This window comes from Cannabis sativa, chromosome 1 (genome assembly GCF_029168945.1).
Source record: "Cannabis sativa cultivar Pink pepper isolate KNU-18-1 chromosome 1, ASM2916894v1, whole genome shotgun sequence".
Classification (NCBI taxonomy): Eukaryota; Viridiplantae; Streptophyta; class Magnoliopsida; order Rosales; family Cannabaceae; genus Cannabis; species Cannabis sativa.
In genome coordinates this window covers 55835199-55858235 of record NC_083601.1, presented here as the reverse complement: position 1 = coordinate 55858235, position 23037 = coordinate 55835199, and the positions used below count along the sequence as shown (strand labels likewise).

The following is a 23037-nucleotide window of genomic DNA, read 5'->3' as shown; positions in this document are numbered from 1 at the left end:
GAGTGGTATTCAGAGCTGTATCCCCGAGGGTGGATCTCATCCTTAGGTCCATCCTGATTCGTGCTGAAGAGTTTTATAACTCAGAGGATGTGGATGAGAGTCTCCGAGATCATGAGGCTGCTGATATTCTCAAGGATTGTGATCGGTGGGATATTAAGTTGGCTGTGGATGCTTCTATCCTTGACAACTCGGCTGGATTGGGAGTTGTTCAGATGGATGTGCTTAGGGATGAGGCCATCACAGTAATGCAAGCTCTATCGGTGTCGGGGGTGCTGGAGGCTGAGTTACTAGCAATCCGCGAGGCCCTGCGGCTAGCACTGGAAAAAAACTGCTGCTCTGTGCAAATTTCTTCTGAGTCAGCTCAAGCTGTCCAAGCTCTGTAGGTGAGGGAAATTCCGTTTGCTTGGGGTTCCTATCCCATCTTTGTTGATTGTTTAAGTTTAATATCTCTTTTTGCGTTCTGTTCTGTTGTTTTTATTCCTTGTGCGGATAATTCTTTGGCGGACTCTGTGGCTAGATATGCCAGAATTAATCGTTTGAACTCGAGATATGTTTTCAGGGAGGTTGCCCCTTTTGTGGCAATCAGTTAGTGTGTGTTTTTTGTGTTGAATAAAGTTCTTACTTACCAAAAAAAAATATACAACTCTAGCATTGTCTAACACCTTAATAATGTCTCTTAATATCAAATTCATTAGTGACATATTTTGTGAATGAAAACTTACAGTGTAAACAAAAATGATTGCTATACAATATGAGGAGACTAAGTTTGTCAAGGTTTACAAGTATTTTTGCCAATACCTGTGCACTTTGACGAACCCCTTCACCTCAAACAGTCTAACAATATTAAATTACTAATCCATGAATACATAAACACTACTAGGTCTTTGAATAAAAGTGTAGCAAATTATACATTCATCATTATCTTCACAATGACTCCACCATAATAAGCGTGGAGGTGGAACAAGGTGGTAACCACCACCTTGGCTGGTTTGTGTTAGAATATATTAACTGTAAAAATTAGGAATAATTGTAGTTATTTAGTTTCCTATTTTGTCTCTCTAGTTTTCTATATAAATATATTTTATTCTATTGATTAATATACACAATTGATTACCATTTTCTACATGATATCAGAGCAATTTGATTAGGGTTGAGAATTCAAAATTTCAGTTGATTCCAAAATTAGGGTTTATGTTTGAAGTTTGGTTCTTTCTTTATTTTAGGATTTCTTTTTCAATAACCCTATTTGGAGTGTGTTTTAGTTCTCACCACCTACACAGGAGGGCTGCCTAGCTGTTCATCGTGAAAACCCAAAAGTCCAACCACCAGAAACATCGCATGTGAGGCTCACATGCCACCCCTAGCCGCACTAATCTTACCCATGCAGTAGTGCGTAGGTCGAGTGGGACCATGAATCTGGCACCGATTCACTTATGCTCCTTATTTGACAATCTCTTATTCTTTTCTCTTTGTTATTCTTCTTTGTTTGTGGTTTGGTAATTCTCACTTAGTGTTTGGATGTTCTTTCGTTTTTAGTTTTTCCCTAGTCTTTTTTAATATTTGCTTTTGAGATTATGGCCGAGACAAAACCATATCCAAAACTAGTGGTTGTTTCTGATCTGGTTCCCATGATGTCTAATATCACGAACTATAAATTGATTGGTTCAAATTAATTAGAATGGAGTAAGACGATTTAACTTTATCTTAAAAGTATTGACAAAGGTAATCACTTGATTGATGGTCCTCCCCAAGAAAAAGATGATTCAAGAAAACTGGCTACAAGAGGATGCTTACTTGTTTCCTCAAATTCAAAATTCTATTGATAATGAGGTAATTAGTTTGGTCAATAAGAACTAATAGATTACTTAGAATTTTTGTATTATGAAAAAGACAATCTATGTCGCATGTATGATGTTTACAAAGCCTTTTATCATGATGAGAAACAAGATTATTCTCTTATGAACTACTTTATGGAATTTAAGAGAATATATGAAGAGCTTAATGTGATGTTGCCATTTAGTCCTGATGTGAAGGTTCAACAACACCAGCAAGAGAAGATGGTTATCATGAGCTTTCTAGCAGGTTTTTCATCTGAATTTGACTCTGCAAAGTCATAGGTTCTTCTAGGTATGATGTCTCCTCTTAACAAGATGCCTTTAGCTGTGATCTTTGCACGAAAACTACTCCATATTTTACTTTTAACAATACTTTGGTTAGTCATAATAATCGTGCACTATAGAAAAACTCTACTCCAAGTGGTTACAAAGGAGGCAATTCACAAGAATCTAATAATCAAACACCAAAATCTAGAAGCATTATGTGCAACTATTGTAACAAACCAGACCACACCAAGTCTTAGTGTAAAAAGGTACAGTTTAAAAATCAGTAAAAAACAATATGCTAACATTGCAAGCACTAGTGATGCATCTAAACCCCACGACCTAAGCACCTAAACTTCCTAGAATTGAGCGTACACTCAACCCTAGCCTGACACACCAAGCCGAGCACTCAATATAAGCCACCTCAAGTTGTACCCTTAAACACTACCTCATTATCGCTCAAGACTTCATGGAAGCTACTGGTGCATTAAGTTTAATAGCCTCCATAAAATTCAACCAAAACTCAAAGCTAAGCATCAAAGAACATCCTAGCATTATTTCTAACATAACATAACAACACTTCATTATACAGACTATGATTCAAGTTGAGGGGGTGTACTTTTTTTTTTTGTAAGAGAGGGGACATACTTCGTTTTCTAAGTAAAAAAAATAAAAAAGTAAAGCTTCAATGGTTAAGGACTAATTATATCTCTTAGTTGTATGGGTTTAATTCCTAGAGCCATCTTTTTTAAAAAGTAAAATGTAAATATTAAAAACAAAAATACTTTTATGAGATTTGAAGCTTTATTTTCTAGTAAAAATATAAGATGGCTTAACTAATAAAACAAGGTTAATATTTTATTAATATATATCACCTTTAATTATAAATTTATAATCTAACTAAATAAAATATAAATTCTTTATCCTATTTTATTTACTTGCCACATAACGTTTACATTAATTGTGTTATAAAAATACATTTTGTGCAAATTAATCTAAAAAGTTAATAAATATATACTTTTTTTTAATGAAATTATATAAAAAAAATTATTAAATTATTAAATAAAAAAGTTTAAAGCGGTTAAATACATTAATTAATGGTAAAAAAAGTAACTAGGTATACGTAATTTCTATTACGTTGCAAATTTGACCTATATTATATATTGTTCAAATTTCATACAACTTTTAACATGTGAGAATTTTGACACATATTCTTTACTACTATTGGAGCATCATTTGATTAGAGTAAGCTAAATATAATAATGCACCACTTTTATAGAGTTTTATTAAAAATGTTCTTACTATTTTTTATTTGCTTGTGTCATTCAATCTATTATTCAGTCTCTTATTCTCTCTTTAAATATATGTTGACTATAAAATATGTCATTTGTAGCTCAATATGGAAGTTACATTAATGAGGAGCCAAATTCTTGTTCTGAAAACATTTATAAGCCATTTGACTCAAACTATGCATTCAAAAATTTCAGGTTCTTTAGTCATATGGTGAGAAATATGTTTTTAAATAAACAATTTATTTATTTTTGTTTCCTGTTTTGCACCTTTTTTTTTTTTTTTAATATTGTCACCAATAAGACCAAGATTTTTCTACTAAAAATTGCAAAAAATAATCACAATAACATTATTCAAATATGAAGCTGTAAGAACAACAAGAAGATAATAATGTCACACATTATTTATACTATTAGCATTATAAATATAGGGAAAATTTTGAAGTATCACTGAATCACAAAAAAGTAAGTTATAATACAATAGTATAGATAGTAATGACACTTAAAATCTAATTTTTTATAAAAAGAACAAAGCATATGGAGGGTTTTTTTTGAGCTTTTTCACAGAGGCTCTCAATGAAAGCACCAAACTGTTAATGTAGATTTTCGTTAACCAAATTTGAGCCTCAAAATATTGATTTCACACAGAAAAATTAAATCTATCAAAATAAAGAATATAAACACAGGGTTTTTACGTGGTTTTGCAGTTAAAATTCTACATAGTCCACGAGTCAATCTTATTCAAATTTCTGAGTATTTTTCAGGGCCTCTTTTGTATAAGATTTTTCGTCCCTTTTTTTGAGCTTGTCGGCCACTATTTATAATTACATAGTGGGAAGTTAATTACAAAGTTGACCGAAATAATTTTACAGCAATCATCCCTAAAATTGTGGGATTTGTTTACATATTATGTAATGTAAATGCGGTTTATGATTTAAAAATCGTATAGCTGTGATTTTTCCGCTTTTATTGGGTCAAAACTATCGTGTATAAAACACACCTTTAACTGTTGAATCTGGAGATGTCTCGATAGAAACTTGATTATAGTGATCTCAATAGCGAGCTGGGGCCATTCTTCCTTCCTAGGTTGACAATGTATGTCTTGTGTCGATCGCGGTTATTTATAAAGAAGTCTTCTAACTCGCCAAGGTTGTAAGCCTCGCTCCTGTTAAATGGATGAAGCTATAGGAAGTCTTCCCATAGCGAGATGGTTATCTCGCTTACTTGTTTCTTTGAGCGAATTCGGCTTTTATACTTAGCTTGTTTATTGCATCCTAAGGATTTTCTCGGTTAATAAGTGTCGCTTTCTCGGGTGCCTCGCTATTCATATTTAGCGATATATGGTTTCTTGCTAATACACTAAGTGCCAGTTTGTACATTGATTCCTCGCCTAAGACCTTAAGTGTAACGCCCTGTCCAACAGGGACGCCACGTGTGTGCACTTTATTTAAAATACCAATAATTATATAAGATGTAATTATACTAAAAGTGTGGGTAATTAAATTTTTGATAGTTAAAACTCAACCTTTAAACTATTTAACAAAAGATAAGTAACATGATTTATGGGGTCCCCCTGTTTTCAAAATATTTACAAACTGGTTTCAAAGTATTTTACAACATAAGCTTTATATTTTCCAAAATACAATCAAAATAGAGCATCCTGTAAACTGGGCTGCCTGCGGCTGGTATGTACATTGCTGCTGCGACCATAAACTCATGGTTGCTCGACTTTAGCCTTTCCTTTGCCTGCACCATAAAGCACCAGTGAGTCACAGTGACTCAGCAAGAAAGTGGTCAAAACAATAATTGAAAGAAAATGATTATCAACTTAATCTCATGCCATTATGCATACTCACTATTTGATAATAACAAGCATTCCCTTAAACATCTCACATTCCTGGTACTTAATAAAGTACCACTTTGTTACCACTCGTTACATACGAGCTGAATATGTCACTATCGTTGCCCGATAAAGCAAACGATAAGTAAGAAACCTAACCGCGGTTTCAAGAGTAATTACTCATAACGGTAATAACCGTTTCCAACCCTAGGTAATAACCTAGGCTTAATAAGCTTTAATCAACATCATAATAATAATTTAGGTCACCTCCATTCATTCATCAATTTTTAACCACATACGGTGCTTACCACTTTTCTTACCTTAATTCAGGAGTCAAGAATATGGCCGACCTGGGTGGAAAAACAAGCTAGGCAATCCCGGTCCTATGTCACGACAATTGAAACACAATAAATACCTTAACATAATATTCCGGATTAAAACCCTAATTTAAAATCGATTAGACTTAGGCTTCACCACCTATATAATAATTCAAATAACTCAAAATTATTCAAAGGGTGTACTAGGTTCATCCCCGAGCTAAACACGATTCGTAGAAAAACCCGAGAATTTTTCCTCGCTCGTAACCTGGCCGACCGGTTTCCGATACAAGAACCAACCAGCCGACCGGTTGTTGCCGTACAGAAAAATTTCGGTTTTTCTCCTCCAGCTCGAACCAAAACCATTTCAGACCTAATTTGCACTTCCAGAACAGTTCAATATACCAAATACAACATATTCAACACATCATTTAATCACAATTCACCATTTAACTCAAAATCAACATCTCACTTGACAATTTGCATAAAAACATCACTTTCAACACCTATTTAATTGAACAGCCCTCAATCTCACTCAATCTTCATTCAAACAAGTTTCAAATCAACCCTAAGAACCTACCCTAACCTCAGTTTATACCCCAGCTCAGGATTTAAAGAAAACCTTACCAAAACCTAACTAAACTCAAGGAAATCAATTAAGGGAAGAGTAGAAGGATCATACCTCCACTTAGCTAGCTTCTAGGGTTAGGATTTGCTCAAGAAATTGAAGAAAATAAATGAGTTTTCCCCTGGTTTCCAGCAGCTTCAAAGATCGGCAAGAGAAGAAGAAAAGAAGGAAGCTTGAAGTTGATTATTTTGCTTTCTTGCCTTGGAAGCAACTTAAATAAGGTTGCACTCTTTTTTTTTTTTTGTTTTTTTTTTTTTTTTTTATTAACAATCAGCCCACAAGGAGTCAAAGGTCAAAAGTCAAGCATAGAGAAAAAAATGACTAACTTACCCTTAAAAAAAACTTAAACTAAAATTATAACCTAGGGGCATTTTGGTAATTTTAATAATTTCCCAATCCGACATTCTAATAAAATTCTAACTTAATCCGGGATATTCTCAAAATAATTCTTTCATTTAATGTCGTGACATTGCTAACCACATAGCTAAATTTCCACAATTACCGGGCCCAAAATAACGTATTTCATTAATTAATTTCTCAAAAATTCATCTAAGTAAGATCATAATCCTACTTCATTTTCCAAGTAATTACATATTTAATAAAATATGTCCATTTAAATATTATTTATTTTCTGGGATATTACAACTATCCCCCACTTATAGGAATTTCGTCCTCGAAATTTACCTGAAAAGCTCGGGATACAACTCCCGCATCTGCGACTCTAACTCCCAAGTCGCTTCTTCAACTTTACTGTTCCGCCACAGCACTTTAACTAGTGGAATAGTCTTGTTCCGCAATACCTTTTCTTTCCTGTCTAAGATCTGTACTGGCTGTTCTTCATATGACAAGTCGGTTTGAAGCTCAATGTCTTCATAACTTAAGATATGAGTTGTATCAGATACATATTTCCGAAACATCGAGACATGAAACACGTTATGAACTCCAGATAAAGCAGGAGGTAGAGCCAACCGATAAGCTACCTGACCTACTTTCTCAAGAATCTCAAATGGACCAATAAATCTGGGACTCAACTTTCCCTTCTTCCCGAACCTCCGAATTCCCTTCATTGGGGACACCCGAAGAAAAACAAAATCCCCAACTTGGAATTCAACATCTCTACGCTTTGGATCTGCGTAGCTTTTCTGTCTACTTTGGGAAGCAAGCATACGAGCTCGAATCTTCTCAATAGCCTCGCTCGTTCTTTGGAAAGCTTCAGGTCCAAGGTACCTACGTTCACCAGCCTCATCCCAGTGAATAGGTGATCGACATTTCCTTCCATAAAGCATCTCATACGGAGCCATGCCAATGGTACTCTGATAACTATTGTTATAAGAAAACTCAATCAGAGGTAGGTACTTGTTCCAAGAACCTTCAAAGTCCATTACACATGCCCTCAACATATCCTCAAGTATCTGGATAGTCCTTTCAGATTGACCATCGGTTTGAGGATGAAAAGCTGTACTGAATTTCAACTTAGTACCCATTGCTTGCTGTAAACTTTCCCAGAATTTGGATGTAAATTTTGGATCTCGATCTGAAACTATCGACTTTGGGGCACCATGAAGTCGAACTATCTCCTTAATATACAAATCAGCATATTGATCCACTGTATACGTTGTCCTCACCGGGAGAAAGTGAGCAGACTTCGTATATCGATCCACTATCACCCAAATAGAATCATAATACCCTACTGTTCTGGGCAATCCTACCACAAAATCCATGGTGATGTCTTCCCATTTCCATTCAGGAATCTTTAGAGGTTGAAGCAAACCTCGCCGCCTTTGATGTTCGCTTTAATTTGTTGACAGGTTAAGCATTTTGACACATATTCAACAATATCCTTCTTCATACCCGCCACCGTATAAAGCTTTCACATCATGGTACATCTTGGTTGTTCCGGGTGTAAGGAGTACGGTGTAGTATGAGATTCATCAAGAATCTCTTGTCCGATTTCTTTATCAACCTACATACGTATCTGTTTTTGTATCGCAACAACCCATCAGATAAGCACGAAAAGTCTCTTGCCATCCCAGCCTCTAATTTCTCCTTATGTCCCTGTAGCTCAAGGTCACTTTGTTGGGCTACTCTAATTCTTTCCAACAGATTAGATTGTATGGTGATATTAGCAAGTTTTCCGATTACAAATTCAATTCCCGCTCTCGTCATATCCTCAGCCAACTTGGCTGAAATTTCCTTTAGTTCACAAACTTGCCCTGGTCCTTTCCGACTTAGAGCATCCGCTACCACATTTGCTTTACTGTGGTGGTAGAGAATCTCGCAGTCATAATCTTTGACCATTTCTAACCATCGTCGTTGCCTCATATTTAAATCCTTCTGAGTGAAAAAGTACTTGAGGCTTTTGTGATCTGTATAAATTTCACACTTTTCACCGTACAGATAGTGACGCCAAACTTTTAGTGCAAAGACAACCGCTGCTAATTCAATATCATGGGTAGGATATCGTTGTTCATACTCCTTCAATTGCCTGGATGCATAAGCAATCACTTTCCCTGACTGCATAAGAACACAACCTAATCCTTGTTTGGACGCATCACAATAAATCACAAACTTTTCGTCACCTTTTGGTAAGGTTAGCACAGGAGCGGTAATCAACCTTTGCTTCAATTCCTGGAAACTACCTTCACACTTGTCAGTCCAAACAAACTTACAATTCTTTCGGGTCAACTCAGTTAAAGGCGTAGAAATCTTTGCAAAGCCCTCAACAAATCTTCGGTAATACCCTGCTAACCCCAGGAAACTTCTAACTTCAGTTGCTGATTTAGGTCGAGGCCAGTCACGCACTGCTTCAATCTTTACTGGATCCACTAAAATACCATTTTTACTCACCACATGCCCCAAGAAACTCACCTGAGGTAACAAGAATTCACATTTCTTAAACTTGGCATACAACTTATGCTCCCTGAGACGTTGTAATACCATTCGAAGATGTCTTTCGTGAGTCTCTTCCGAATCTGAATAAATTAGAATATCATCGATAAAGACAATAACAAAATCATCCAGAAAATCTTTGAACACTCGGTTCATCAAATCCATAAATGCTGCCGGGGCATTTGTTAATCCGAAGGACATTACTAGGAATTCATAATGACCATACCGGGTCCGAAAAGCTGTCTTGGGAATATCTTCCTCTCGAATCCTCAGTTGGTGATAACCAGATCGAAGATCAATCTTAGAAAAGACAGTTTTACCCTGCAACTGATCAAATAAATCATCTATTCTTGGCAGAGGGTACTTGTTCTTCACTGTTAATTTGTTTAACTCCCGATAATCTATACACATTCGTAATGTTCCATCTTTCTTTTTCACAAACAAAACTGGTGCACCCCATGGTGAAGTACTAGGTCTAGTAAATTTTAAATCCATCATCCCCTGTAATTGAACTTTTAACTCTTTCAGCTGCAGTGCCATCTGTAGGGAGCTTTCGATACAGGCTCAGCTCCTGGTATTAAATCAATCTCAAAATCAATTTCACGTTTTGGTGGCAACCCCGGTAACTCTTCCGGGAACACATCCGTAAATTCTCGAACCACTGGGACATGCTCCGGTCCCGCTAGTGGTTCCCTGGAAATATCCACAACACTTGCCAAGAAACCAATGCACCCCTCACACAACAAATCCCTTGCCTTAAGGGCTGAAATTAAGGGAATCCGAGATCCTTGCATCTTACCCACAAATACAAAGGGGTCCTCGCCCTCAGGCTGAAAAGTCACCATCTTTCTTTTACAATCAATGGTGGCGTTGTATTTAGCAAGCCAATCCATCCCCAAAATAACATCAAAATCCTCCAGATTTAATTCTATCAGATCAACTGATAACTCCCTTCCTTCCACAAATACTGGAAGGGATCGAACCCACTCCGCCGGAGATAACCAACTCCCCAAAGAGGGCAACAAGGTTCCAAAACCTCTAGAAAGCACATCACTAGGTTTATTCAGGCTTCTCAATTATTCTACTTGAAATATAAGAATGCGTCGCACCGTAATCAATTAACACAAATCAATAAAGTACCAAAGAACGAAAGCCGACCCGTCACGCAGAAGGACCAGCATCAGCCTCAGCTTGAGTCAGGGCAAATACTCGGGCAGGAGCGGGTGTATCATCCTTCTTTTGCTCTATCCGCAACAATTGAGGACAATTTCTCTTCATGTGACCCACTATTCCACAGTGGAAACAGGCCCTAGCCTGACACTCGCCCAGGTGATGCCTTTTACACCTCGGACATTCAGGAAAAGTCCGCCAGTTTTCATTCCCACTACGACGGAAACCTTGGTTACCCTGGAATCTTTTGTTTGGGCCTCGCCGCCGATGTTTCACTAGGTCTTTTCCCCGCGGTCACCAAGATCGGTACCCCTACCCGAACCAAAGACTCCGCCGTTTGCTTCCATGAATCTCTTCTGGCAATATTTTTCTTTCGTATCTGGGCCTCTGCACCCTCAGAAACTAAAGCCAACTCAACTATCTGAGCATAAGTTCGGGCAACCCCCGGTTGTTTAGAAGCAACAATCACATCCCGGGCGATGTGTTCATCCAGCCCCCGAATAAACTTTGCTTTTCTAGCAGCTTCAGTAGCCACCTCATCTGAGGCAAACTTTGCCAGTCGATCAAACTTAGTAGCATACTCGTCACGGTCATACTACCCCGAGTTAACCGTATAAACTCTTCTCCGCCTTTGCCGCCTTAATAGACTCATTATAATACTTCTCATAAAATAAGGCCCGAAAAGTTTCCTGTGTCATATTATTCGTATCATGGCCCTGAGATACAATCTCCCACCAAATACGGGCATCATCTCGTAGCATATAGGTAGCACACCTGACCCGGTCATTATCTTCAACTCGCATAAAATCGAAAATGGATGTTATCATACTCATCCATTGCTCCGCTTTGAGTGGATCAGCACCACCCTCAAACACTGGCGGATTCTGCTTCCTGAACCGCTCATACAATGGTTCCAAGCGATTCCCTGCATCCGGTGGCACTACAAGAGGTGCCGGAGGATCAGGATTAAGATTTAGAGCAGGCTGAGCTCGCTGCTCTCTTAATTCTCTCGATTTGCTCACCCCGCCGCCGAATAGTTTCTTGCATAGCGGCATATAACCGTTCCCAATTAGGTGGTGGTAAAGGGTTCTCACCTTCACCGGCAGCCCCGAGCCTGGGCCTAGCTCGCGGGCACCCCTACCAGTCCGCCTTGGGTGCATAACTATACACCTGCGATCACATTCCAAGTAATAACAATACTGATAAGTATTTCCATATATTATAATCCTTCCCACAACATTCTGATATCAACATAATTCAAATAATCAGGTAATCAGAAAATTAACAAGCTATCTTTTAACTTAAAGCTTACTAAACCATGAGTCGATCAGGTCCTTGCAGCCAATGTACATATCAACCGCCTTCGTGGATCTAAAAACCTTGGCGCTCTGATACCATGTTGTAACGCCCTGTCCAACAGGGACGCCACGTGTGTGCACTTTATTTAAAATACCAATAATTATATAAGATGTAATTATACTAAAAGTGTGGGTAATTAAATTTTTGATAGTTAAAACTCAACCTTTAAACTATTTAACAAAAGATAAGTAACATGATTTATGGGGTCCCCCTGTTTTCAAAATATTTACAAATTGGTTTCAAAGTATTTTACAACATAAGCTTTATATTTTCCAAAATACAATCAAAATAGAGCATCCGTAACCTGGGCTGCACTGCGGCCGGTATGTACATTGCCGTCGCGACCATAAACTCATGGTTGCTCGACTTTAGCCTTTCCTTTGCCTGCACCATAAAGCACCAGTGAGTCACAGTGACTCAGCAAGAAAGTGGTCAAAACAATAATTGAAAGAAAATGATTATCAACTTAATCTCATGCCATTATGCATACTCACTATTTGATAATAACAAGCATTCCCTTAAACATCTCACATTCCTGGTACTTAATAAAGTACCACTTTGTTACCACTCGTTACATACGAGCTGAATATGTCACTATCGTTGCCCGATAAAGCAAACGATAAGTAAGAAACCTAACCGCGGTTTCAAGAGTAATTACTCATAACGGTAATAACCGTTTCCAACCCTAGGTAATAACCTAGGCTTAATAAGCTTTAATCAACATCATAATAATAATTTAGGTCACCTCCATTCATTCATCAATTTTTAACCACATACGGTGCTTACCACTTTTCTTACCTTAATTCAGGAGTCAAGAATATGGCCGACCTGGGTGGAAAAACAAGCTAGGCAATCCCGGTCCTATGTCACGACAATTGAAACACAATAAATACCTTAACATAATATTCCGGATTAAAACCCTAATTTAAAATCGATTAGACTTAGGCTTCACCACCTATATAATAATTCAAATAACTCAAAATTATTCAAAGGCAGGTACTAGGTTCATCCCCGAGCTAAACACGATTCAGAGAAAAACCCGAGAATTTTTCCCCTGCTGTAACCGGTCGACCGGTTCTGATACAGCAGAACCAACCTGGCCGACCGGTTCTTGCCGCTGCAGAAAAATTCTGGTTTTTCTCCTCCAGCTCGAACCAAAACCATTTCAGACCTAATTTGCACTTCCAGAACAGTTCAATATACCAAATACAACATATTCAACACATCATTTAATCACAATTCACCATTTAACTCAAAATCAACATCTCACTTGACAATTTGCATAAAAACATCACTTTCAACACCTATTTAATTGAACAGCCCTCAATCTCACTCAATCTTCATTCAAACAAGTTTCAAATCAACCCTAAGAACCTACCCTAACCTCAGTTTATACCCCAGCTCAGGATTTAAAGAAAACCTTACCAAAACCTAACTAAACTCAAGGAAATCAATTAAGGGAAGAGTAGAAGGATCATACCTCCACTTAGCTAGCTTCTAGGGTTAGGATTTGCTCAAGAAATTGAAGAAAATAAATGAGTTTTCCCCTGGTTTCCAGCAGCTTCAAAGATCGGCAAGAGAAGAAGAAAAGAAGGAAGCTTGAAGTTGATTATTTTGCTTTCTTGCCTTGGAAGCAACTTAAATAAGGTTGCACTCTTTTTTTTTTTTTTTTTTTTTTTTTTTTCTAACAATCAGCCCACAAGGAGTCAAAGGTCAAAAGTCAAGCATAGAGAAAAAAATGACTAACTTACCCTTAAAAAAAACTTAAACTAAAATTATAACCTAGGGGCATTTTGGTAATTTTAATAATTTCCCAATCCGACATTCTAATAAAATTCTAACTTAATCCGGGATATTCTCAAAATAATTCTTTCATTTAATGTCGTGACATTGCTAACCACATAGCTAAATTTCCACAATTACCGGGCCCAAAATAACGTATTTCATTAATTAATTTCTCAAAAATTCATCTAAGTAAGATCATAATCCTACTTCATTTTCCAAGTAATTACATATTTAATAAAATATGTCCATTTAAATATTATTTATTTTCTGGGATATTACATTAAGTCAGCGTGTTACAAATATACTTTGATACTGACGTAATTAATGAGTTATTCCATAAAAAGATATTGTATCGATTCTGATTCCCTTAATCTTGACACGTGTCCTTCAGCCGAATTTTGAGTATAACAAGGAGGATTTTAGGACACAAGTATACTCTTAATTTTTGGGGTAGAATTTATCGTGGTATTAAGAGCTTAGGGAGATCTTAGGAGAAACATAATCTATTTAACAATATTATAGCTTCAACGAGGGATCATAGCTAGCAAAGAGAGAGCAAAAAGAAGATGATAATAAGGTGGAAAATATCATTACTCTGATTTAATTAAATGGTGAGAACCACGATGAATGTGTGAGGGCAATTTGAACCTTATTAAGGTGAACAGGTACTTTGTGTAGGGCAATTTGAACCTTATTAAATGTGAGGGCAATTTAAACATTATGTGTGAGGAAAATTTGTGCAGTAAACGACACTCATATATGCTAACTAAAAAATTTCATTGGGGGAGTGCAAGCAAGGAAAAACTGAGAATGTGGAAAAATCACACAACCTGTTTTTGAGATTGTTGTGCATCATCATATTCGCCAAGGATTGACTGAACAAACAACTCAATGGTATTGGCCATCCATGACACCAACATCAAGTGAACAACTATCTAACCCTCAAATTTCTCCTCTATTGTTGGCTTCAAAACCTTCCCTTCCATAAAGCCAATTTTCTCATTCATCGTGGCTCTTACCATGTTATTCAATCAGAGTAATGATGTTTCCCACTTTATTATCACAATCTCCTTTTGTTTACCCAGAAACTAACCCTGGTGACATAGATATCAATATTTGACATGTGGCAAGAAAGAAAACATTCTAGAGTTGAGTAGTCCAAAGTCATAACAGTCGACCTGGGAGGGGTCCCTAGCCCTACGGCCAGGTTGACTGCAAGAACTCTTGAATTGGTGTTTGGATCCCGCTACGTTGTTTCCAACTTATGATCTTTCAGTATTCTAAATCAAGAAGACAAGAAAAATCAAGTCTAAGGCCAAGAAACTAAAAAAGAGATGAAATAGCACCCCAAAAGTTAACCCTGGTGCCTAGGGTTTTCACCTAGTGCCCAGGTTGACATCTCAACTAGGGTTTCGATTTTCGGGCCCATCTTAGTGCAAATGGCTCAAAATTTGTACATTGACATGAATAAGACATCTCACGATCTTATTTGAGGCATTGGAATCAAAAATTGGAACACTTTCAATTTTGAGCACTTAAGGTACCAAGTGCTTAGGGCACCTATCGCCCAGGTTGAATATGCCATTTCCAATCACTTTTTCCAAGAAGTCTTCTAGGCATATTTTGTGTTTTCACAAATAACTGAGATACAAGTGTTTTTGAGAATCATGATTGACCTAGACGTCATCTTTCATAACCTCAATATAGATCCTCTTCATTTACGGAGACAATAAAGAAATTGTCTCCTTGACCCTGAAATATAAAATGCATAGAAGGACAAAGTCAACAAACTTTTGACTAACGACTTTATCCAAGAAGAATTTTATCTAACTTGGGTTTCGAATCCAATTTTAGTTCTAAAGCCAAACGACAATTGGAGAACTTGTATAGACTTCTCTGATCTAAATAAATCATGTCCAAAGGACTGTTTCACTTTTCCAAGAATAGATGAACTCATTAATGCCACTGTAGAGCATGAGCTCATGACTTTCATGGATGCTTATTCTAGATATAACTAGATTAAAATGCATGTTCCAGACAAGGAACACATGAGCTTCATCACAAACATTAGCTTTATTGTTATAAGGTTATGTCATTCGGGCTAAACGCAAAAGCAATATATCAAGAACTAGTGAATGGAATGTTTTAATGATCAAATCAGTCGTAATATAGAGGTTTATGTGGATGATATGCTAGTGAAATCAGTGGAAAGTAAGGATCATGTGGGCAACATCATTGAATGCTTCTCAAGTCTGAGAAAATTCAATATGAAGTTAAATCCAAAGAAGTGTTTGTTTAAAGTATCATATGGGAAGTTCCTTAGATTTATAGTACATGCAAGAGGAATCGAGGAAAATCCAGTGCAGATAAAAGCTTTCCTCCAAATGCCATCTCCCAAAAAGTCAAAACAAGTCTAGTCTTTACTGGAATAATGGTCACACTTTATAGATTCATTTCAAAATTGACTGATAAGTGCCTTCCAATCTTTAACATATTGCGAGATAATAAGAAATTTGAATGGACAAAAGAATGTAATAAAACTTTGTAGATTATTATACAACACTTATCGACCCCACTGGTATTGTCAAAACCAGTGACAAATGAGATTCTTTTCCTATACTTAGCAGTTTTAGAAAATGCTATGAGTGTTGCCTTAGTGTGAGAAGATGGGAAAGTCTAGCGACCAGTATATTACATAAGTAAATGGTTACCGGGGTTAGAATCAAGATATCCACCACTTGAACACACTAAGACTAGTACATGCCTCAAGAAGATTGCAACCATATTTTCAGACACACCCAAATTAAGTCCTAACGAATCAACCACTAACACAAGTCATTTCAAAACCAGATGCTTCACGATGACTAACAAAATGGTCAATTGATATGGGACAGTTTGAATCTCACACTATCCACGTGTGGCCATAAAAGGGAAAGCTTTAGCATATTTTTTGGTAGAAAGAATTAACCTCAAAGAAAATGTTGAGGAGGATTTAGACCAAAAGACCAAGAAACTGTTTGTAGACGACTTGTCAAATGATAGCGGCTCGGGCGAGGAATCATTTTGATTTCTTCTTAGAGCCTTAGATTTCACTATGCATTGAGATTTCTATTCATGCTTCTAACAACGAGGACGAGTATGAAGCGTTACTAGCAGGACTAGGGATTGCAAAAGTCATAAAAGTTAAAGCAATCTATTATTTTAGCAACTCAGTTTATAGTAAATTAGGTACTCGAGGATTATCAAGAAAAAGGAATTAAAATGGCTAAATATTTAGAGAAGGTTGAGAAGAACTTGGTAAAATTAAATTATTACAAAATCAAGAGAGTTTCAAGAGAGCAAAATTATAATGTTGATGCGTTAGCAAAGCTAGCTTCACAGTTTGAGATGGATAACCTCAATTTGGTTCCTATTGAAAAAAAAACCAAATATTGTCAAAAGACCGGGATGTGGAGATAATTGATGCAAATCCAACTTGGATGACACCAATAATAAACTATTTATTGACTAGGAAACTTCCATCTAATAAAAATGAGGCCGGAAAACTTATGTACAAGGTCCCAAAGTACTATACAATCGTAGAAGGTAAGCTTTATTGACAAGAAGCTATTCCATGCCACTATTACAGTGTGTATTACTAGAAGAAGCCAAAAGAATCATAAAAGAAATACATGAAGGTTTCTGTGGAGACCATGCTAGATGGCAAATTTTATCAAAGAAAATAATTCGATAAAGTTACTACTGGCCAACCATTAATAAAGATACTCATGAGTTCATGAAAAAGTGTGAGAAATGTCAGAGATTCTTGCATATCCCTTGAACACATCTAGTAAAACTTTGAATGATGACCTTGTCTTATCCCTTTTTCTTTTAGGGAATAAATCTAATGGGTTCATTACCAACAAGGCGAGGATGAGCATAATATGCAGTAGTTGCGGTCAATTTCTTCACAAAATGGACAGAATTTTAACCTTTAGTCTCTATCACTTTGAAGAAAGTCATAGACTTTGTGATGAAGAACATAATTTGTCAATTTAGAATACCCATTAAGAGTCTGGGATAATGGAACTCAATTTGACAGTGATCTATTCACATAATTTTACGAGAGGAACAAGATCATAAAAAGTTTCTCATTTGTGTGTCGGGCGCACGCTAATGGCCAGTTGGAGACAGTAAACAAAACTCTCAAATACACTATCAAGAAGAAGCTCAACACAGCACAAGGAAGATGGTTAAACGAGTTACTACAAGTGCTTTAGGCCCATCAAACAACTGAAAAGACAGTAACAGGGCACACTCTATTCTCACTGACATTTGGCTCTGAGGCAGTGCTCCTAGTAAAAGTGAATATTGCGACCGACAAATGTGAATTATATGATTAGGAAAAAACTAAGAATTGTTGATGGAATCCTTAGACCTGCTCGAAGAAAAATGTACCGAGTCACAAATACGCAATGCAACATATCAACTAAAAATCACGAGGTATTTTATTAAAAGAATCTGCGAGAGACTCTTTAATATCAGTGATTTAGTCTTGCAATGAGTATTCAACAGTATGCAAGATCCTACAGTTGGAGTGTTTAATCCAAATTAGAAAGGTCCTTATATAATAGAGTTTTAATAAGACCAGGAGTGTATAAATTGGCTTAGCTAAATGGATCACTAGTAAAAAATACTTGGAACAACAAGCATTTGTGACCTTATTACCAATGATTAAAGTGCTTTTAAGTAATTTTTTAATTATGAAATTATGTAATATGTTTCATATTTATGGAATCTATACCTTTCATTTCTGAAGCAATCATAAAGTCTTTACTTTAAAATTAATTGAGAGCATATTATTGATAACTAACCAAATTTTCATAACCATATTATTTATGTATGGGGCTAAGGGTTAAAATATTAATATAAAAATACTAGCAAAATATTTTTTTGAAAAATTAATAAAATATCATCAGTATTTATTCTTGATGTATGTATCTTATCTTTAAACAAAAAATAATAAGTAGCAGTTATCATAACGAGATTTCCAAGGTCAATTTTGATAATAGTACAAAAGCTAAGTGTGAACAAAAGAACAAATTGCTTGCATATTTAAAACAAAAACATCAAAAAAAAATTGAAATAGTTGTATGAGATGTTTACACTTATTTTATTACTTGATGGAAAATGAGTAATAAATTTGAGATACCATATGAATGACGTAAAGATTTAAATCATTAGTGCTTCATAGAAATGATTAAGCCGTGAATTGTTTTTGGCATAACTCACCTAAGTTTTATACAAGTAAAGTGGAAAACATATTTTAAGAAGCATGTATAAAGTGAAAATATGCATATAAGTTAATATATTTAAATATAAGTAACTGAATTGGCATCTAACTAGGTAAAATTAATTACATAATAAAAATATGGTCAAGAAATAACCAAGTAATTTGTCTTGGCTCGAAGGCCATTGTCTTAAAATTGACAAAATAAAATAAAAACTAAGCTTCCTTTTGAAGAGGCTTAGAAGCAGCAACTTTTGTTTCATCATCATCCTTGGCTTCTATCTCTTGGACAAATTCTTCAGTCGGCATGCCCTTCTCTTCTGCTTCCATCTTCTCAAAAAATTTAATGCTATCCTCGACATATGGCTCTAAGAATGATGTGTTCATGGTTTTGTTATATAAATCAACTGAAAAATTTGAGGAAAAATATTAAAAAATTTGAGAAGATGGAAGCAAAAAATATTAATTTACTGATGCCATCTATTATCTTTTAAAAATATATTTTGTTGGTCTTTTTATATTAACATTTTAACCATTAGCCCCATAAATAATATGGTTATGCAGGTTTGGTTAATTATCAATAATATGCCCCCAAATAATTTTAAAGTAAAGACTTTATGATTACTTGAGAAATGAAAGATATAGATTCTATTAATATGAAACATATTACAAAATCTTGTAATTTAAAAATTACTTAAAAGAAATTTAATTTTTGGTAATAAGGTTGCAAATGTTTGTTGTTCTAAGTATTTTTAACTAGCAAGTCATTTGGCCAAGCCAATTTATACACTCTTGGTCCTATCACAGCTTCTATTATATAAGAATCTTCCCAATTTTAATTAAACACTCCAGCTATAGAATCTTTCATATTGATGAATACTCATCGCAATACTAAATCACTGATATTAAAGAGTCTCTCGTAGACTTTTTTTTTATTAAAATGCCTCGTGATTTTTTACTGATATTTTGCATTGCGTATTTACGACTCGATTTGATTTTCTTTGAGCAGGTCCAAGGATTCCATCAACAATTCTTGGTTTTTATCCTGATCATAGAATTCACGTCTCTAAGTCACGATATTCACTTCTACTAGTAGCATTGACTCCAAGCCATATGCTAGCGAGAACGAAGTGTGCCTTATTGCTATTTTTTTTAGTTGTCTAATGGGCCCAAAGAACTTGTGGTAACTCGCCTATCCATCTTCTTTTTTTTGCACCAAGCTTCTTGTTTTGCACCAAGCTTCTTTTTTATAATGTTTTTAAGATTTTTGTTTGCTGCCTCTACCTGTCTGCGGCCGAGACATAGATGAGAAACTTTTTGTAATCTTGTTCCACTCATAAGACTTTGTGAATAGATCACTGTCAAATTGAGTTCCATTATCCAACACTATCTTAATGGGTATTTCAAACTGACAAATTATGTTTTTCATTACAAAGTCTACGACTTTCTTCAAAATGATAGAGACTAAAGGTTCAAATTTGTCCATTTTGTGAAGAAATCAACCGCAACTACTGCATATTTAGCTCTTCCTCGCCTTTTTGGTAATGAAAATTAGATCTATTCCCTAAAATGTAAAGGGATAAGGTAAGTTCATCATTCAAAGTTTTGTTGGAGATGTTCGAGGGATATGAGAGAATCTCTGACATTTGTCACACTTCTTCATGAACTCGTGAGTATCTTTATTAATAGTTGGCCAGTAGTATCCTTGTCGAATTATAATCTTGGATAAACTTTTCCATCCAGCATGGTCCTCACAGAAACCTTCATGTATTTCTTTTATGATGCTTTTGGCTTTTTCTAGTAATACGTGGCATGAAATAGCTTCTTCGATAAAGCTTACCTTCTACGATTGTATACCTTGGGACCTTGTACATGAGTTTTTTGGCCTCATTTTTATTAGATAGAAGCTTCCCTGTCAATAAATAGTTTATTATTGATGTCATTCAAGTTGGATTTGCATCAATTATCTCCACATCCTGGTCATCCATTTTGACAATACTTGGTTCTTTGAGTTTTTCAATGGGAACCAAATTGAGGTTATCCATCTTAAGCTGTGAAGTTAGCTTTGCCAACACATCAGCATTAGAGTTGTGCTCTCTTGGAACTCTCTTGATATTGTAATAATCGAATTTTCTAAGTTTTTTTGAACCTTCTCTAAATATTTAGCCATTTTAATATCTTTTGCTTGATATTCCCCAAGTACTTGATTTACTGTCAGCTGAGAGTTGTTGAAATAATAGATTTCTTTAACTTTTATGACTTTTGGAATCCTTAGTCCTACCAGTAATGCTTCATACTCGTCCTTATTGTTAGAAGCATGAAATTGAAATATCAATGCATAGTGAAATCTAAAGCTCTCAAGAGAAATCAAAATGATTCCTGCCCCCGAGCCACTATCATTTGACAAGCCGTCTACAAAAAGTTTTCAGATCTTTTGGTCTAAGTCCTCCCCAACATTTCTTCAAAGTTAATTCCTTCTACCAAAATCTACTAAAGCTTGCCCTTTTATGGTTGCTCGTGGATGGTATTGTTAGAAATAATTGGGGTCACAATTGTATATATAAAATGTGTGTTAGGTCATCAAATAAATAAGTCAAATTTATGTGGTCTATTTTGAAATAAAGTTTATGACTTAAGGGCATGATTGTCATGATTTTAATATGTGGATACCAATTAGATAGTTTCTGATTTGATGAGGGGCCAAATTAGAAATTATTAATAAATATTACCAACTGTTGTAACAGTTGGTAATATAACAGGTATGGGTCCCCATTTTGCATCGTATCAATAATTTTACAGAACTCTTGTATCCCCATCACCAAGAGAAAAACTTTCAGAGAAAGGTTTTGATGCAAATGAAATTGAAATATCAATGCATAGTGAAATCTAAAGCTCTCAAGAGAAATCAAAATGATTCCTGCCCCCGAGCCACTATCATTTGACAAGCCGTCTACAAAAAGTTTTCAGATCTTTTGGTCTAAGTCCTCCCCAACATTTCTTCAAAGTTAATTCCTTCTACCAAAATCTACTAAAGCTTGCCCTTTTATGGTTGCTCGTGGATGGTATTGTTAGAAATAATTGGGGTCACAATTGTATATATAAAATGTGTGTTAGGTCATCAAATAAATAAGTCAAATTTATGTGGTCTATTTTGAAATAAAGTTTATGACTTAAGGGCATGATTGTCATGATTTTAATATGTGGATACCAATTAGATAGTTTCTGATTTGATGAGGGGCCAAATTAGAAATTATTAATAAATATTACCAACTGTTGTAACAGTTGGTAATATAACAGGTATGGGTCCCCATTTTGCATCGTATCAGTATTTTTCCAGAGTTCTTGAATCCCCATCATCAAGAAAATAAGGTTTCAAAGGTTTTGATGCAAAATTGGAAGATCATACCAATCAAAGATCGATTCTATGGACTCCGGTACGCTTCCGCTATTCCTTAATCTTATTGTTTGATTCTCTTGAATTAATTAGGGCTATATTCAGAGTTTACAGTATTTCTAACATGTGGTATCAAGAGCATCCCTAAGTTAATTCTTGAGAATTTATGGTAGTATTGATCTTCCATTAAATTATTGTTTTTGCATTTAGAATATTTTGTAAATCATGCTATATATATAGTATCTATCTGCGATTGAAGTTCAATCGTAATCGTTGTTATATATATTATCTATCTGCGATTGAAGTTTATTTTTGCGTATATATATTGCTGCGATTGAAGTGTTTTGTGTAATCAATCGTTTGATTACTGTAATACTGTATATATATCTCTCTCCGAAGGAAAAGACAAATTTAAGTCTTTTATTTTATATATAGTCAAAATGTCAAAAAAAATTATATATATATATTGTGTGTGTGCATTATGTGTGCGCATGTGATGCATTTAATATAAATATTACAGTATTTTTTGATTAAGTCAGTGCGATTGAATTGTTACAGTATGTTTTGGTTTGTTCCCTTGCGAGAGAGAATGCATCTTCTGATGCATTTATTTTCTTCCTTTTCTTTATTATTATTATTATTATTTATTATTATTATTATTATTATTATTAAAATAAATAATAATTTTAAAATAATAATAATAATTCAGTAACAATTAATTCAAATTTTGGTTTAGAAATTTATTAAGGATATTTAATATTTTAGTTAAATTAATTGAAACAAAATATCACCAAAGTGATCTCTTTTGTGTAGATTAATTTAATAAAAATATTAAGATAATTGTGTGTATGTAATTCATAAATTTATTAACTAACCCAAAGGTGAGTTAATATTTGGATGAATTTCATGCATGTTTGTGGTGATAAATGTGTGACAATTATAAGGTATTTTGTGTGAATAATATGTTAGTCTAAAGATTGCATATTATTTGACATAAT

At 35.2% G+C, this 23037-nt stretch overlaps 1 protein-coding gene across 3 annotated transcripts in view; it reads left to right on the top strand.

Annotated features, from left to right (window-relative positions):
• Positions 1-23037, top strand: part of LOC133033628 (cytosolic endo-beta-N-acetylglucosaminidase 1-like) — a 47989-nt gene that overhangs the window by 7607 nt on the left and 17345 nt on the right. For 2 of the 3 annotated variants that reach the window (XM_061108612.1, XM_061108613.1), the window contains exon 3: positions 3493-3602. In XM_061108612.1, the coding sequence (XP_060964595.1) occupies positions 3493-3602 (110 nt within the window). Of the gene's footprint in view, positions 1-3492; positions 3603-19654; positions 21104-23037 lie in introns of those variants that run through there. The other variant, XM_061108614.1, reaches the window with a different exon arrangement.